The 18,032-nt window shown below is 45.3% G+C and overlaps 1 protein-coding gene across 7 annotated transcripts in view; it reads left to right on the forward strand.

The window, feature by feature from the left end:
• The window catches only part of HDAC7 (histone deacetylase 7), a 533,886-nt gene that overhangs the window by 463,073 nt on the left and 52,781 nt on the right, over window positions 1-18,032 (forward strand). For 6 of the 7 annotated variants that reach the window (XR_012750574.1, XM_075337158.1, XM_075337160.1 and 3 more), the window contains 8 exons: window positions 2,775-2,893; window positions 8,337-8,459; window positions 8,815-8,924; window positions 10,382-10,505; window positions 11,972-12,159; window positions 12,550-12,747; window positions 16,909-17,125; window positions 17,849-17,982. Coding sequence is in view for 6 of the 7 variants with exons in the window: in XM_075337158.1 (XP_075193273.1) it covers window positions 2,775-2,893; window positions 8,337-8,459; window positions 8,815-8,924; window positions 10,382-10,505; window positions 11,972-12,159; window positions 12,550-12,747; window positions 16,909-17,125; window positions 17,849-17,982 (1,213 nt within the window). In the remaining variant the exon portion in view is untranslated. The remainder of the gene's footprint in view (window positions 1-2,774; window positions 2,894-8,336; window positions 8,460-8,814; window positions 8,925-10,381; window positions 10,506-11,971; window positions 12,160-12,549; window positions 12,748-16,908; window positions 17,126-17,848; window positions 17,983-18,032) is intronic. The other variant, XM_075337156.1, reaches the window with a different exon arrangement.

The raw sequence follows: 18,032 nt of genomic DNA on the forward strand, positions 1-18,032 counted from the left end.
TCCGACAGAGTCCTCCCTTCAGATCAATGTTCTGGAGATAAGGGCAGTGTATCTAGCCCTAAAGGCGTTCCATCGGTGGCTGGAGGGCAGGCAGATCCGCATACAGTCGGACAACGCCACGGCGGTCGTGTACATCAACCACCAGGGCGGCACGCGCAGCCGTCAAGCCTTCCAGGAAGTTCGGCGGATTCTGCTGTGGGCGGAGGCCACAGCCTCCACCATCTCCGCAGTTCACATCCCGGGTGTAGAAAACTGGGAAGCAGACTTTCTCAGTCGCCAGGGCATGGACGCAGGGGAATGGTCTCTTCACCCGGACGTGTTTCGAGAGATCTGTTGCCGCTGGGGAACGCCGGACGTCGATCTCATGGCATCTCGGCACAACAACAAAGTCCCGGCATTCATGGCACGGTCTCAAGATCACAGAGCTCTGGCGGCGGACACATTAGTTCAGGATTGGTCGCAGTTTCGACTGCCTTATGTATTTCCTCCTCTGGCGATGCTGCCCAGAGTGTTACGCAAGATCAGGTCCGACTGCCGTCGCGCCATTCTCGTCGCTCCAGACTGGCCGAGGCGGTCGTGGTACCCGGATCTGTGGCACTTCACGGTGGGTCAACCGTGGGCACTCCCAGACCGACCAGACTTGCTGTCTCAAGGGCCATTTTTCCATCTGAATTCTGCGGCCCTCAACCTGACTGTGTGGCCATTGAGCCCTGGCTCCTAGCGTCCTCAGGGTTATCTCAAGATGTCATTGCCACTATGAGACAGGCCAGGAAACCAACGTCCGCCAAGATCTATCACAGGGCTTGGAGGATCTTCTTATCCTGGTGCTCTGATAAGGGTTTTACCCCCTGGCCGTTTGCCTTACCCACTTTTCTTTCCTTCCTTCAATCCGGAATGGACAAGGGTTTGTCTCTCGGCTCTCTCAAGGGACAAGTATCGGCGCTTTCCGTGTTTTTTCAAAAGCGTCTAGCCAGGCTTCCGCAGGTCCGCACGTTCCTGCAGGGAGTTTGCCACATAGTCCCACCTTACAAGCGGCCGCTGGAACCCTGGGATCTTAACAGGGAGCTAAGGGCTCTTCAGAAACCACCTTTCGAGCCGCTGCGGGATGTCTCTTTATCACGTCTTTCGCAGAAGGTGGTTTTTCTAGTGGCAGTTACATCGCTCCGTAGAGTGTCGGAGCTAGCAGCGTTGTCATGCAAAGCCCCCTTCCTGGTTTTTCACCAGGATAAGGTGGTTCTGCGTCCGGTCCCGGAATTTCTCCCTAAGGTGGTATCCCCTTTTCATCTCAATCAGGATATCTCCTTACCTTCATTTTGCCCTCATCCAGTTCACCAATGTGAAAAGGATTTGCACTTGTTAGATCTGGTGAGAGCACTCCGGCTCTACGTGTCTCGCACGGCGCCCCTGCGCCGTTCTGATGCGCTCTTTGTCCTTGTCGCTGGCCAGCGTAAGGGGTCGCAGGCTTCCAAGTCAACCTTGGCTCGGTGGATCAAGGAACCGATTCTTGAAGCCTACCGTTCTTCTGGGCTTCCGATTCCTTCAGGGCTGAAAGTCCATTCTACCAGAGCCGTGGGTGCGTCCTGGGCATTGCGGCACCGGGCTACGGCTCAGCAGGTGTGTCAGGCAGCTACCTGGTCTAGTCTGCACACTTTCACGAAACACTATCAGGTGCATACCTATGCTTCGGCAGATGCCAGTCTAGGTAGGCGAGTCCTTCAGGCGGCGGTTGCCCACCTGTAAGAGGGGGCCGTTTTCGGCTCTTTTTATCGAGGTATTCTTTTACCCACCCAGGGACTGCTTTTGGACGTCCCAATTGTCTGGGTCTCCCAATGGAGCGACAAAGAAGGGAATTTTGTTTACTTACCGTAAATTCCTTTTCTTCTAGCTCCTATTGGGAGACCCAGCACCTGCCCCTGTACCCTTCGGGCTGGTTGTTCTTTTGTGTACACATGTTGTTCATGTTGAATTGTTCCTTTGGTTCATGGTTTCAGTTCTCCGAACATCCTTCGGATTGAATTTACCTTAGACCAATTTATAAGTTTCCTCCTTCCTGCTTTTGCACCAAAACTGAGGAGCCCGTGATGCACGGGAGGGTGTATAGGCAGAGGGGAGGGGTTACACTTTTTAAAGTGTAATACTTTGTGTGGCCTCCGGAGGCAGAAGCTATACACCCAATTGTCTGGGTCTCCCAATAGGAGCTAGAAGAAAAGGAATTTACGGTAAGTAAACAAAATTCCCTTCTTTCCCAAGGAGAGGCACTGTCCACCTGTCATCTTCAGACTGAGTTTTATAAGAGTATTTCAGGCGGGCACTCCTTTCTTTTTTTTCTTTTTATTTATTTTATTTTTTTTAAAGGAAGTTGTGCTCATGTTATTGGTCAGCATACCCAATTATCAAAATATATTGCAAAAACCAGCACTCACATCAATCATTTTCTTTTCTTTTAAATTTTTATTTCCATAATTCCATACAAAGTGATCAGAAATAACGCTTTTTGGCTTCTATGCTCAAGCCTTTCTCAGATATCACATGTAGAATTTGAGAAAGGTTTGAGCATAGAAGCCGAAACGCGTCACTGATGACCACTTTAGATTATTTGCATAATTCCATACAAAGAAAAGATTTGTCAGTGCCAATTTTTCCAATAGAAACTGAGTTTTAGTTATGGATATAATTTCTGTATCAAAATGAATTAGTTTTGAAGTTCTAGAAATCTGTAATCATTAGATATAATTACTAATATTTCATCATTTACTTGTTTTTTTATTTTTTAGATCATCTGAGATGACTGAGAAAAAACCCCATCTTTCCAGCATCCCCAATAATTTCATTCCTCAGGCTGCGCCCAGCCCTTGTAGCACTTCTGAACATGGGCTTCCTCTCAGGAGAACAGGTATTTTTTTTATAGAAAGAAAAAAACAATGTGACAGATTTTTGTTTTTGTTTTTTGTTTTTTTTTTTTTGCCTATTCTTCACAGAATTATTGTTATATCCTTGCAGCATTAATCTAGCACCAAGTCATATGAAAGGCACAATTAACACCCACAAAGCACAGCATCCCAAAAATACTGAAAATTCATCAACATCCACATGAAACAAACTACAATCTTGCATATACCTTAGGCGGGCTTTGCACACTGACATCGCAGGTGCGATGTCGGTGGGGTCAAATTGAAAGTGACGCACATCCGGCATCGCATGCGACATCGTAGTGTGGAAAGCCTAGATGATACGATTTACGAGCGCAAAATTGTCGTAATCGTATCATCGGTGCAGCGTCGGCGTAATCCATAATTACGCTGACTCGACGGTCCAATGTTGTTCCTCGCTCCTGCGGCAGCACCCATCGCTGTGTGTGAAGTCGCAGGAGCGAGGAACATCTCCTACCGGCATCACTGCGGCTTCCGTAGGATATGCGGAAGGAAGGAGGTGAGCGGGGTGTTTACATCCCGCTCATCTCCGCCCCTCCGCCGCTATTGGCCGCCTGCCGTGTGACGTCGCTATGACGCCGCACGACCCGCCTCCTTAGGAAGGAGGCGGGTCGCCGGCCAGAGCGACGGTGGCAGGACAGGTGAGTGCATGTGAAGCTGGCGTAGCGATCATGTTCGCTACGCCAGCTATCACACAATATCGTACCTGCGACGGGGGCGTGGACTATCGCGTGCGACATCGCAGCATCGGCTTGCGATGTCGCAACGTGCAAAGCCGCCCTTACTGTAGAAAAGAATTCTAAAAACAATAGTATAGAGAACAATAATGAAGCAATTGTATTATTACATATGATTTAAATTTGTCTTAAACAACTAAAACCACATAAAACAATTATAATAACAGACTTGGAGTTGGTGATTAGGACAAGACCTAAAGATGGTGAGATGACACCATAGCCTGATCCAAATACACAGTGTAAATGGTAATTAACATCCCAAACTGGAAATAAAGGATAACTAGTGATGAGCGAGCACTAAAATGCTCATTAGTCAATTCGAGCTCATCAGACGCTTGGATGAGCTTGACGCGAGTAACAAGCATTATGGAAAGTCAATGATTGGCTTGTTTGAGTCTCCACCCACATGCAGCCCGCCATAGACGGGGTTTTTTTTTGGGGTCACACTACGTCAGAGAATGTTGTTTAATCCCCCAGTAAGACCTTGTAAAGCTGTAGGGGGGAAAAAGCGCAATAGGTTCTTACCCGGTATGAGGGTAGAGAGACAGAACGGAAAGAGATACTCACCTGGTAGGGTTGTGCCAGTCACAACCCCCTATGATCGCATGCTAGTGTTTTTATGTGGTTTAGCAGCGGCCCCGGAAAGCAGGTTATCATATAAATCAAATAGAAAACCGGTTTTAAATGCCGCGCTAAAAACCACAGATGTTGTAGATAAAGAGATTTCCTTTATTTCACAGTTCTACGCGTTTCAGAGACATCTCCGTCTCCTTCCTCAGGAAAAGAAATCATATTACAAACAGGCCAACAGGACCTATATATAGGAATAGGTGGCTACTTGTGTTCCTATATATAAGTCCTGTTGGTTTGTAATATGATTTCTTTTTCCTGAGGAAGGAGACGGAGATGTCTGCATCTGTGGTTTTTAGCGCGGCATTTAAAACCGGTTTTCTATTTGATTTATATGGTACCCCAGTAAGAGACAGTCAGAAACTGCGACTGGCTCTCCCTGGGCGGCCTACACACATCATACAGTGAAGCGAGCCTGTGCGTTGTGGTTGTTGCTTCATGGATAAGATATCCAAGCACCGGCGATACTCGACAGAACTCCGCAAGCCCCCAATGCTCGATCAAGTATCGAGTGCTCCCGAGCACAATCGCTCATCACTAATAATAAAGACTTGTGTAATGCATCAACATCCAGATGAATTGGGGTTTAACGATTACACAACCCGACTCCATAGTCCCTTGTGTAAAGGCCGCTTTATCTTCAGCTTTCTTAATCTGCTGTTATACACACTAAAGGCCACATATACATTATGGCTGTAGGCTGGATGATGCCTTGGTCAACCTTTCTGCTAACAGCCATCACAGCTGACTTTCCCATGCACAGGAGCATTTGTTGGGCGGAGAGCTCCTGAGTTCTCTGAGAAGGTTATCAGATGTCACATTGACCAGAGGCTTATTTGTGGGAGAACAATTTTTGCACCATTTAGTATTTACAGACTTTGTCCCAGTGCACATTGCTGGCTGCTGATTGAGTTATCTGAGAATCCATCAGTGAGCTTGCTCTGTAGTGAGTTTTGTAACTTTCTCGTTAGTCTGTTACTGAGCTCATACAGTGGAACCTTGGTTTACGAGTAACTTGGTGTGCGAGTATTTCTCTATACGAGCGAAGCTTGCTGTAAATTTGTAGCTCAGTTCACGAGCAAGCTTTGCTGTACGAGCAAATGCTCACCGCACACACTTCCGGTTCTATACTTTCACCGCGCTCTGACCCACTCTTGCAGTCTGCACAAACACACACATATTATGCTCACCTTACCTTCCGTTCCCTCGCCGGCCTCCTGGTTCTTGTAGTCCGCAGTTCCAGTATGAGTATCGCTAACAATCACAACCGATGCCGGAACTTCCACTGTCAGCCGCTTCTCAAAGGCAGCACGCTGACCAATCAGAGGCAAGCGCTCTGGCAGTGGAAGCTCCGGCATCGGTCGCAATGGTTACCCGATACACATCCTGTACTGGCGAACTACAAGAACTAGGAGGCTGGCGAGGGAACGAACGGTAAGGTGAGCATAGTGTGTGTGTGTGTGTGTGTGTGTGTGTGTGTAATGGCACTATAGGGGACCAGGATGGGACATTGAACAAGTTGTGGAACGAATTGTCTGAGCTTTCATTATTTCCTATGGGAAATTTTGCTTTGCTAGACGAGTAACTTGGTTTACAAGCACACTCCCAGAACAGATTGTTCCCATAAACCAAGGTTTCTGTCATGGTTCGCCTCCCTGTCCACATGGCTAGGGGGCGGAGCCTTCTCCCGAGCCTCACTTCCAGACCCTGGATGCCTTAAAAGCTGGCATTTCCAGTGAACCAGTGCCGGCTATAAGCTTAGCACTGCTTTGCCTGTGATTGCTGGTCCTGTGAGTGATATCCTGATCTGTTTGTTCCTGTGCCCCTGTGCCCTTGTCTGTGTTCCATCCCCTGGTCATCCCTCCTGTCCTCTGTCCCCTCTCCTATTTCCCCACTCGGTTGCTTCCTTTGGTACTGACCTTGGCCTGACTTTGACTCCGCTTTTGCTCGTCCCTCCGGTCCTGCTTCTGCCCGTACGGTGTTTGACCCAGCCTGTGTGATTATTCCTTGCATGCTCTGCAGCTCTGCTTCTCAGCTGTGCTTTGAGGTAATGCATGAGAACGCTGTGAATTCACTTCCTGGTTCTCATTGCTCTGTGTAGTGTATTATGCTACAGAGCTCTGGCTCCCCCTGGTGGCAGCATTACAGTTTCGCTGTATCCAAATTCAGCTCAACTTTGTTGTGCTCTGTGATCATAAATCAGAGGAATTCCGTAAAAGAGTTAAGGTCAGTTTACATGGACCGACTGCCGGCATGATACATCCGCTGATCTGTAAACTTTTACTTATCAGCGGTTATTTCATTGTGTGACCAAATAAACAATGTATATGGAGTGAGCTATAGTAGACCGTTCCATGCACATAGGCTGCCATGGTTTTTGGCAGTGCAAAAACGATATTTTTTTTTTTTGCGCTGCACAAAACCTCATTTCACTTTATGAACGAGTGTTTTGCCTGTGTACACCAGCATTTATAAGAATCCTTTTTCACTATTATCTTGCAGTATAAATGCAGCTTTATAAGTCCTCGTGTCAGAGCAAACTCACTGACCGATTCTCACATACCTCGTGCTGCAGTCAGCTATGTGCAGGGAAGCCTAGGACCTTCAAAAAAAGTTAAACTATGCAATTTTTAAAGAAGCTTTATTCCTATTATTATCTTAGCCAAAAAGACATGCATTTAGGTAAAAAAAATATATATTTCTAAGGTTTCCATATCTTTTAAAAATTGATGACCTAAGGGGTGCTTTACACGCTAAAGCGATGTCGTTGGGGTCACGGAATTTCTGACGCACATCCGGCCGCATTAGCGATGTCGTTGCGTGTGACACCTATGAGCGATTTTAAATTGTCGCAAAAACGTTCAAAATCGCTAATTGGTGACATGCCCCCCTATTCCCAATATCGTTGCTGCTGCAGGTACGATGTTGTTCATCGTTCCTTCGGCAGCACACATCGCTATGTGTGACACCGCAGGAACGAGGAACCTCACCTTACCTGCGGCCGCCCACAATGAGGAAGGAAGGAGGTGGGACGGGATGTTACATCCCGCTCATCTTCGCCCCTCTGCTTCTATTGGGCGGCCGCTTAGTGACGTCGCTGTGACGCCGAATGAACCGCCCCCTTAGAAAGGAGGCGGTTCACCGGTCACAGCGACGACGCTAGGCAGGTAAGTAGTGTGACGGGTCCGGGCAATGTTGTGCGCCACAGGCAGCGATTTGCCAGTGACGCACAACCGATGGGGGCGGGAACGCACGCTAGAGATATCGGTAACGATATCACATCGTGTAAAGCGGCCTTAAGCTTAGAGTTGGGCATCACTTATGTGGGTTTGAGTCCTGGCATCCTAAGAATCCATGTCCTCCCCTTCCTTGCTTGCCCGTCTCCATTTTGCACACTATTTTTTGTAGTTACTGTTCTTAGTATTGCAGTTTTGCCACCACTTGACTGTCGCTAATAAAAGTATTGTATAGAGCAGTGTAAAAATGTAGGCCGCACAGCACTCTGGAGCGTCAGGACCCCTTATACAGATAATTGTGGGGTGTCAGAGTTGGATCCCTACCTGTTTAATATATTATCTGTTTTTATAGAACTGGATAATCCCTTTTGTTCTTAGAAAAATCTAGACAAGTTATCTCACACCTGACGTGTAATGAATAATAAAAGTTGGTCATTTCTCCGGCTTTTGTAACCATTTGCATTTTCACTTCATGGGTTTTCATTAAACATTTCTAGATAAGTATCCAAATCACAGGAACATTATGTAAATCATGTGACCCCCATAGTGTCAGGAGCGAAATAGTTTGGAAGAAGCAGAATTTAGGATTTCACCACTTTAATCATAATCCTGCTTCTATATTTACACAGTAGGGGGTCGGTAGTGATGAGTCAGGTACCAACAGCCATGATATCCCCTATATGCCAGCCATACTGCACATATGTGCTCACGTGTTCGGTTCTGGTGCTGGGATGGAATCCAGAACGTGGCGAGGTTGCATGTGAGCTGCTAACATTAGAACTGTGCACTTAATTTCCCCACAGCCTCTGAGCCAAACTTGAAGTGGCCTGTCAGACCCAAGAAGTCTGGGGAGAGGAGGAAGAACCCACTAATGCGCAAGGAAAGTGCTCCACCAGCAGTTAGAAGAAGACCCCCAGAGACACAGGGTGGGTGAAGTAGGGTATTGTCCTTTACATCTTCACCAGTTTAGCTTCAGACATTTTCCAGCCTCACAATAGACACGGCTTCACATTATTTATACATCCTACGGCATTACATGTTTCTTAGATACGTTTTGTAATTTCCACTGCCTGTAGTCGCAGCGTTAATATATTGTGCTGGGGGCTTCAGTAGTTTATAATAGTTTATAAAAGATTTTATGTTTGGGATTCTCTTCTTGGTAAATTAATAGTGATGTTGTATAGCTGATGAAGTATACCATCAATGACTGTTTTCCAGTACATACGTTCTGGACCTTGCAATCTTTCAGTTGTCTTGAGTTTCTGTCTTGTCCCTTTGCAGATTCATCCCCCAGTAGTAGCAGCACCCCTGTGTCTGGCTGCAGCTCTCCGAATGATAGTCTGACAGCTGAGAATGGCAGTCTGTCCTCACTACCTGGCGCTGGCTCCGAGGTAAGGGCTTTATAAAATCCCATACATCCAAAGATACATTTACCTTCACTTAATTGGACAGTTTTTTGCTTATAATAATGTCCTGATATTGTCATCTTACTCTATAAGCACATATAAATCTTTCCAGGTATCCACCTGTCATTGCAGATTTACAGTTCATAACTCCAGTCTTGTTGTAGCTCTTTGACAAATATATGTTACTAGCTGTAGTATCCGGCGTTGCCCAGGATAGTAACTGTGTCTCTACTAGCCTCTGTCTGTCTGTCTCTCTGTCTGTCTGTTTCTCTATCTTTCCCTGTCTGCCTCTTTCCCTGTCTGCCTCTTTCCCTGTCTGCCTCTTTCCCTGTCTGCCTCTTTCCCTGTCTGCCTCTTTCCCTGTCTGCCTCTTTCCCTGTCTGCCTCTTTCCCTGTCTGCCTCTTTCCCTGTCTGCCTCTTTCCCTGTCTGCCTCTTTCCCTGTCTGCCTCTTTCCCTGTCTGACTCTTTCCCTGTCTGACTCTTTCCCTGTCTGACTCTTTCCCTGTCTGACTCTTTCCCTGTCTGACTCTTTCCCTGTCTGACTCTTTCCCTGTCTGACTCTTTCCCTGTCTGACTCTTTCCCTGTCTGACTCTTTCCCTGTCTGACTCTTTCCCTGTCTGACTCTTTCCCTGTCTGACTCTTTCCCTGTCTGACTCTTTCCCTGTCTGACTCTTTCCCTGTCTGACTCTTTCCCTGTCTGACTCTTTCCCTGTCTGACTCTTTCCCTGTCTGACTCTTTCCCTGTCTGACTCTTTCCCTGTCTGACACTTTCCCTGTCTGACACTTTCCCTGTCTGACACTTTCCCTGTCTGACTCTTTCCCTGTCTGACTCTTTCCCTGTCTGACTCTTTCCCTGTCTGACTCTTTCCCTGTCTGACTCTTTCCCTGTCTGACTCTTTCCCTGTCTGACTCTTTCCCTGTCTGACTCTTTCCCTGTCTGACTCTTTCCCTGTCTGACTCTTTCCCTGTCTGACTCTTTCCCTGTCTGACTCTTTCCCTGTCTGACTCTTTCCCTGTCTGACTCTTTCCCTGTCTGACACTTTCCCTGTCTGACACTTTCCCTGTCTGACTCTTTCCCTGTCTCTCTCTATCCATCTCTCCACAGAAATCATATTACCTCACACAAAAGCTTCTTATATGAAGAATCTCCTTCGTTGCCTATAGCAACCAATCACAGCTGCTATTAATGACCGGTAGCTCCCAGCTCCATTGATTTTAAAGGAGGCAGGTTTTCTGGAGAGTAACTGTAAAGAACGGGCTTAAATTTTCCTGTCAAAACATAGTGTATGACGTTCCCTGAGTCAAATGGGATGTGTATGTAAAATGTTGTGATTGTAAATGTGACTGTGCGGATTCCATTAGCGGACAGACACACATACACAGCTTTTATATATTGGATTTGGATTGATGTGATAACCCTCTTTCTCTTTCTTTTATAGGGTCTAATTCCCAGAGTTATGTATGTTCCCGGTATTGATGATGGTACAAATACCCTTTCTGCTGCTCGTATTCAGCCGGTCATCATCCTGGAGCCCTCCGGTGCACACACTCCACTAGTTGCAGGTATGGGCTTAGGGGGTTAGTGTATGTGACCCTCTTAATACCTTTTCAATAAAACTTCTGAGCATTCTCCATCCCTGTATTTGCTAATAAAGCAGGTCCTCTGGAGAGAAGAGTTGTACACAGGCTCTAACCCCCTGTAAAGGGTATGGGATTAACCAGAGCCGGGTTTCTTCTCTCCAAGTGAATATTAAGTCACTAAAATCTAGTAACAGAGGATAGAATATTCTTGGGTTAGTGACCACAGCCATCATATAGACGTGCTTCCTTTGGAGAGATACTGCTGCATCCCCGTCAATCATTTTTTATTATTATTATTATTATTATTATGATAGTTTTTTTTGGGGGTGAAGAGGTTTTTGAACAACTGCAGAGAAAATGAAAAAGATAGATTTTTATATATATATATATATATATATATATATATATATATATATATATATATATATATATATATATATATATATATATATATATATATATATATATATATATATATATATATATATATATATATATATATATATATATATATAATGAGAGAGATAGATAGATATACTGTTAATGAGTTATTTGCTCTGAACCTGATTATTATATGGCTTTTGGCGTGCATTTACTGAGATAAGAACATAATTTTCATTTTTCTAAGTAGTCCTGATAACTCTACAGCTAAAGAACATGACCACTTTCTTATCACTTTAAGGGAGATCTGTCACAAGGTTTGTGCTCCCCAACCTGAGAGCAGCATAATGTAGAGACAGAGACCCTGATTCCAGCGATTTATCACTTACTGAGCTGTTTGCTGTCATTTTGATAAAATCAATGTTTTCTTTCCTACAGATTTAGCAGCTCATGTATATAATGGACTACCTAGCAGATGGCGAAAAGTAGTTCTCTAATGATAATCTACTGCTGATTAAACAGTGATTTTATCAAAACTACACTAAGCAGCCCAGTAAGGGATATACGCTGGAATCAGGATCTCTGTCCCTACATTATGCTGCTCTCAGATTAGATGGCAAAAAGCTGGTGACTCATTCCCTTTAAATACACTATTGTACATAATGAGTTGCTGATATTCTTATTAGCTTCCCCCTATAATACTAATATTGTGTTTTCTAGATGGGTAATGTGGCATTGTAAGCAGAAGCATATAAAGGACATTTCTTTTTCATAGATCATTAAAATCCCTGTAATTTAGTATTTTTTCCCACTCCATATGAGATGATGGGTAGACCTGCTGATATAAACATATATCGCCTTCCGTTAAGAAGAAGAGGATTCCCCCATTCCACATTGTAACCTCCAGAATGATGTTTCTGTGCATAGATCTGAAATCCATCAATCATTTTATTACTTATTGTAAAAAGGTTTCTAATTGTCCACACTGCCACCTCGTGGTAAGTGTTGATATGACGCGCCAGTTGAAATGATCTCTTAATAAATGTTATATTCTTTTTGCATTTTAGTACCAGGCCTTAGTACGGTGCCGTTGCAGTTCGCCCACTCTCTTATCAGCACTGACCACACGGGACACAGAACTTTAAGTCGCACACGGTCTGAGCCACTTCCTCAAAATCCCAAGACGCTCCAGCAACAACTACTTTTCCAGCAGCAATATGCAGCATTCCCCAATTATGCAAAATGGGTAAACAAGGTGAGGATCGGAAATATTTTGGCAGTTTATAAATCAACTTGCTTGTGAGACATTGTGTGACGATCAGGCAGTTAAAATTGTGGTTTTTGACTCGAGTCTTAGAAGTTTCCAACGTGCAGGTGTTTAGTGCCTCCTTATATCAGAAGGCAGAGATGTTACTATAGGGTGCTATTTCCAGAGACTGAGTTACTAATGTAACACCTGCCGAAACACATGTATTAAAGCCAAAACAGGAGAGCTGTGAACACGACTTGTATCGTTCGCCCAGGGTCCGGTCTTTCATTATATGGCGTATTTCCCTTGTAGCAGAGCAGTCATTTCAGTCTATCTGGTGCATAAGCTAAACTTGTATCTGTGTCACCTCCATAACAAATTTGTCTTCTCGTATAGCGCCCTCAAAAAACAAGTGAAAAACCAAGATTAAGCCAGATCCCTTCAGAAGAAATGGATGATAGTGTTTCTATAAATGAGCGCCCTCCAGAAATAGGAGGAAACCTTTCTCGAGTCCGAATGGAGGCCTTGCGGAGCGCTGCACCCGAGGCACACAGCAGCAGTCAGCCAGTGGTCCAGCAGCACTACCTTCCACAGGTAAAGGCTACTACAGCTGAACAATGCAGAGCCATGGATGACACTGGACAATATGGGATACAGGGAACCATCACCTTATAGTTCCTCGACCTTTTAATGGCAATGTGGTGCTTCACTATTACAAATGACAAATGTGGGAATTGGAAGGGGTTAACATGTAAATGTCATTTCTTAAAAACTTGCAGCAGAAGTTCTATTTTCCATCAAAAACTCCCTATGTTAAAGTGCCTCCGATAGCCATATATATTTCAAAAAGATCTCCACGAAACAGTATTAAATAATCCTCTGTCTGTGAGAGTCTAAGCGACACACAAACCAGTAGCATTAAAGGGAACCTGTCATCAGAAATTTTGCTTTAAACCTAAAAGTTTCCCCCTCTGCAGCTCCTGGGCTGCATTTTAGCAAGGTTCCTGTACTTTTTGTGGCCCCTTTTAAACCAAATTAAATACTTTATAAACTTGTACCTTTTGCTATGTGAATTTTGTAAATCGTCCATGGGGGCGGGCTCTCTGCTGACCGTTGCTGTTCCTCCAGCAGATTTACGCCGCCCCCCCAATGCTGAATTTCATATCTCAGGACGCCGCCCCTGGGCGCCCGTGGTCCCGCGCATGCGCTGTGCAACTATAACGGGACTGTGCACTGTGTGCACGTGTGACCGCTGGTGACGTTTTGCGCAGGCACGAGGTTATGGGCAGCGCTGTGAGTGTCATCAGCAAGTGCCGCCCATAACCTCGTGACCGCATTTTCCCCTCTTCCTCCAGCGTTCTGTGCAAGCGCTTGCTGGCCAGATGACCCGACGTCACCTCTTTCCCATGTTGCCCTGCTGCAGGGTAAGATGGGAAGGAGGTGACGTCGGGTCATTTGGCTGGCGAGCGCTTGCGCAGAACGCTGGAGGCAGTGGGGGAAAGCGCGTCCACGAGATTATGGGCGGGTACTTGCGATGCAATCACAGCGCCGCCCATGATCTCGTGCTTGTGACACACGTCACCAGCGATCCTGGCGTGGGTGGCACCTCGCAGTGGGCGGCGTCCTGATGGATGAAATGGAGCGTGGGGGGACGGCGTGAATGTGCTGGAGGAACAGCAACGGTCAGCAGAGAGCCCGCGCCCATGGACGATTTACAAAATGTACATAGCAAAAGGTACAAGTTTATAAAGTATTTAATTTGGTTTAAAAGGGGCCACAAAAAGTACAGGAACCTTGCTAGAATGCAGCCCAGGAGCTACAGAGGGGGAAAGTTTTAGGTTTCAAGCTAAATTTCTGATGACAGGTTCCCTTTAATATTAAAAACATGTATTTTAATGAATAAGTTAAAAGTAATCTCCTTTACAGTAACTTGGATAATTAAAGTGCATTCACAGACAGGGTTTGCCAGTAAAAGGCAATACAGGGTATGATATAAAGTATAGGGCCGTACAGATAACAGCCAAATGATGGTCTGTATATTGATGAATACGTAGAAATCGGTATATCATGATTGGGAATAACAAAACGCTAACTTAAATTTATATATGAGTAAAACAGTGTCAAGTAATAAAGTGAGTTCATGCATTAAAGACCTTGTATTGCTAGTGTATTCAAGTAACCAGCATAATAGTTGTTCGATACCTGTGAGCAAGATATAAACAATGCTGATTGAGAGCCATCAGTGGTGTCAAAACAATGGTAGAATATACCAAGTGTGGTAATTACCTGATACTAGGCCAATTAGTCCCGTATACTTCCGTTCCCGACGCACGTTTCGTCACTTTTTGATTTCCTCGGGGGGTGTGTGGTCGGTTATCTGTACGGCCCTATACTTATACTTATACTATCATACCCTGTATTGCCTTTTACTGGGAAGCTGTCTGTGAATGCACTTTAGATATCCAAGTTACTGTAAAGGAGATTACTTTTAATTTATTCAATAAAATACATGTTTTTAATATTGATGATACTGGTTTGTGTGTCGCTTTGACTGTCACAGATAAATAAGGGGATCTTTCTGAAATTATATAGCAGAAGTTCTGTGTCTGCCTCTAACTTCTCCTCCTTCCTCTTACTCTATCTCCATAGAATTTTATGAGCACTAGAGATGAGCGAACTGAACACAGACTTTAAAATATAAATAAATAAAAATCAGTGTCCAAGTTTGGGTGCTGTACGTATGAACACCACTCGATTAAGCATCAGGGTGCTTGTGTACGCTCGGTACTCAGCCCAGTGAAAGCTGCTTTCAGTCTCTGAATGGCTCACTGGTGGAAAAATGTTTTTCGGATGCAGTATGTTTAAAAAAAAAAAAAATAAAATAAAAATATTCACCGGAAATTCTCTGGGTATTCGCCCACACGCAGCCAGCAATAAACAAACTGCCCAATAAGTGACTTCCAATGGGGTTGTGGCTCCGGGATCAAGTTTAGGTCAAGTCAGAGTCCTGACCTGAACTTTATCTAGAGTCCGGCTGAACCCGGCGAAACCCAGCTTCCACAGGTCTGCTCATTTGTAATGAGCACCACTTGTAATCTTCAATCTTCAAGGGAATCGGTCAGCAGGTTATTGCTATGTAATCTGAAGACAGCATGCTGTACGGGTTAACACCCAGTTTTCAGGGATACATTATTTTGAGACCTTGGGCTGTTTACCTGCAATGTTTGTTTAAGCTTCAGGAGATTATCATTGCCAGATTAGGTCAGCTTGTCCCCTGCTGTGATCAGCAGCTCAGTGTCTATAGCCATTGTGTATAGACAGTCTGGTGTGGGTGGGGGCAGCTTCCGCAGGTCTGCTCCATGATAAATCTAAAAACTGATTGTTTACTGAATACAGTAGTTCTGACACAAAGTGATACATCATCGGATTCAGGGTCTCTTCTCCTACATCATGCTGCTCTCAGATGAGGTAGTAAAAAAATCTGCTGACAGATTCCCTTTAATAATGGGAAAGTCTGCACTGAATGTAGATTTTAAAGCTTTTATATGTGAATTGAGATTGAAAAAGTCCAGGAGGAGACATTTTTTTTTATAAGATATATATTACAAAGTTGCTTATTTTCATGTGTAGCAATGACTTATTAAATGAAAATTAAAAGTAGTCTGTCATCCTCAAAACTGAGGTTGGACTATTTAGACCTTCATATTGGGGACTTGGCACCCAATAAAAATCATACTGTTACTGTAGATTTTAGTAATGTGTTTCATAGAAATCAGTTTTAGTACATACGTAAATGAGGGGGCTTTTGGTGCACCCATGTCATGGCCAAGGACTCTGCACCTTTCCACCCACCAAGTTGCAATATCCGCCCTTTCACTGTTGGTGATTGGTAGTTCTCTCTTTGGACTTCAGTCTGATCTAACTCCCCAGACCTGGACATATTGACACTGGAGAAGCTGAGCTCCTGCATACAGTGTCAGTGTGTGCAGGGGCAGAGTCCTCCTCTCTCTGGTGTGTAGTGGCCACTTGCTGCACACAGGAGGACAAAGCAGCGGCAGCAGATGATTACTCACACACTGTCATTGTGTGTGTTTTATCTCCCTCGGCTATCCGCATCGACCATCACTGCTTTGTGTGCAGCGAATGGCTGCTATACAAATGGGGAGGGCAATGGGAACATTGACACTGTGTATGTAGGTGCTCCTGCTGCTCCTACGTCAGTATGTGCAGATCTATGGCGTTCCATCAGACATATGGGGTGGAAAAGTATTGTGCTTCAAGGGGTGGAAAGGTGAACCAAGTCCTTGCACCCCTCAATTACATATGTAAAAAAGCTGTTCTTCTCTAAAACAAATCTACTAAAATCTTCAGTACCAGTAGTATTTTCATAGCCCCTATATGAGGTCTAAATAGTTTCATTTCAGTTTTGGGGGTGACACACTCCCTTTAAAGCAATGATTACTCTAAGTCCATTATAGTTAACAGGTAACCATGCAGACTCCCAAAAATGTATCAGAGGAATCAAAATCTGATGTGGCCCAGCAGTTCTCTAGCACTGCGGCGCTGTGTTCTAGCAATGGACAGACTCAGAGCAAATGACCATCCATTGATTTGCCACCTACATGTTCACAGACTTCCCCATAATGTTTTAAAGGCATAAAATCTTTTATATTACCAGTAAGTGATCACAGATGTAGTTTTTATTCTTTCTATTGAATGTCCAGTAATACACCGCGCCTCCTATGTACTTCTCAGAACTACGTGTGGGAGACCGCCCACCATCGCACCCCGCAACATGTGACAAGAGCGCCCCTGGACACCCTGATGATTCCCCTAGTGTCGGGAGCACATCGTCCTCTATCACGAGCAAAGTCCTCTCCAGCTTCAGCATCTCTCCCCACTCAAGACCCCTCCTCTAAAACCATGACACTTTCAGTGCCAGAACAAGCGGACAAACCACGCTTCACCACAGGTAAAAAGCAAAAAATGGGGGCAATAAGCTAAAGGGGGCTTTACACGCTACGACATCGCTAATGCAAACTCGTTGGGGTCACGGAATTGGTGACGCACATCCGGCCGCATTAGCGATGCTGTTGCGTGTGACACCTATGAGCGATTTTGCATCGTTGCAAAAAACGTGCAAAATCGCTCATCAGTGACATGGGGGTCCATTCTCAAATATCGTTACTGCAGCAGTAACGAAGTTGTTCCTTGTTCCTGCGGCAGCACACATCGCTCCGTGTGACACCGCAGAAACGAGGAACCTCTCCTTACCTGCATCCTGGCCGCTATGCAGAAGGAAGGAGGTGGGCGGGATGTTACGTCCCGCTCATCTCCGCCCCTCCGCTTCTATTGGGCGGCGGTTCAGTAACACAGCTGTGACGTCGCTGTGACGCTGAACGAACCGCCCCCTTAGAAAGGAGGCAGTTCGCCGGTCACAGTGACGTCGCCGGGCAGGTAAGTATGTGTGACAGGTCTGGGCGGTGTTGTGCGGCACGAGCAGCGATTTGCCCATGTCGCACAACAGATGGGGGCGGGTACCCACGCTAGCGATATCGGAACCGATATCGCAGCGTGTAAAGCGGCCTTTAGAAATACTGAGCTGCAATCAATCTCTGCAAATAGACACAATGATGATTAAGTGCATAACGACGTATAGAGGACGCGTTACATAATGGCTTGTCTTCCAATATAGGCATCGTATATGACTCTGTGATGTTAAAGCATCAGTGTACCTGTGGAGACAACAGCAACCACCCCGAGCACGCCGGGAGGATCCAAAGCATCTGGTCGCGCCTACAGGAGAGAGGGCTGCGAAACCATTGTGAAGTAAGATCACTCATATCATGAGAGCAGAGACCACATCGTAGTGTCTGATT

The sequence above is a fragment of the Anomaloglossus baeobatrachus genome, chromosome 2 (genome assembly GCF_048569485.1).
Source record: "Anomaloglossus baeobatrachus isolate aAnoBae1 chromosome 2, aAnoBae1.hap1, whole genome shotgun sequence".
Lineage (NCBI taxonomy): Eukaryota > Metazoa > Chordata > Amphibia > Anura > Aromobatidae > Anomaloglossus > Anomaloglossus baeobatrachus.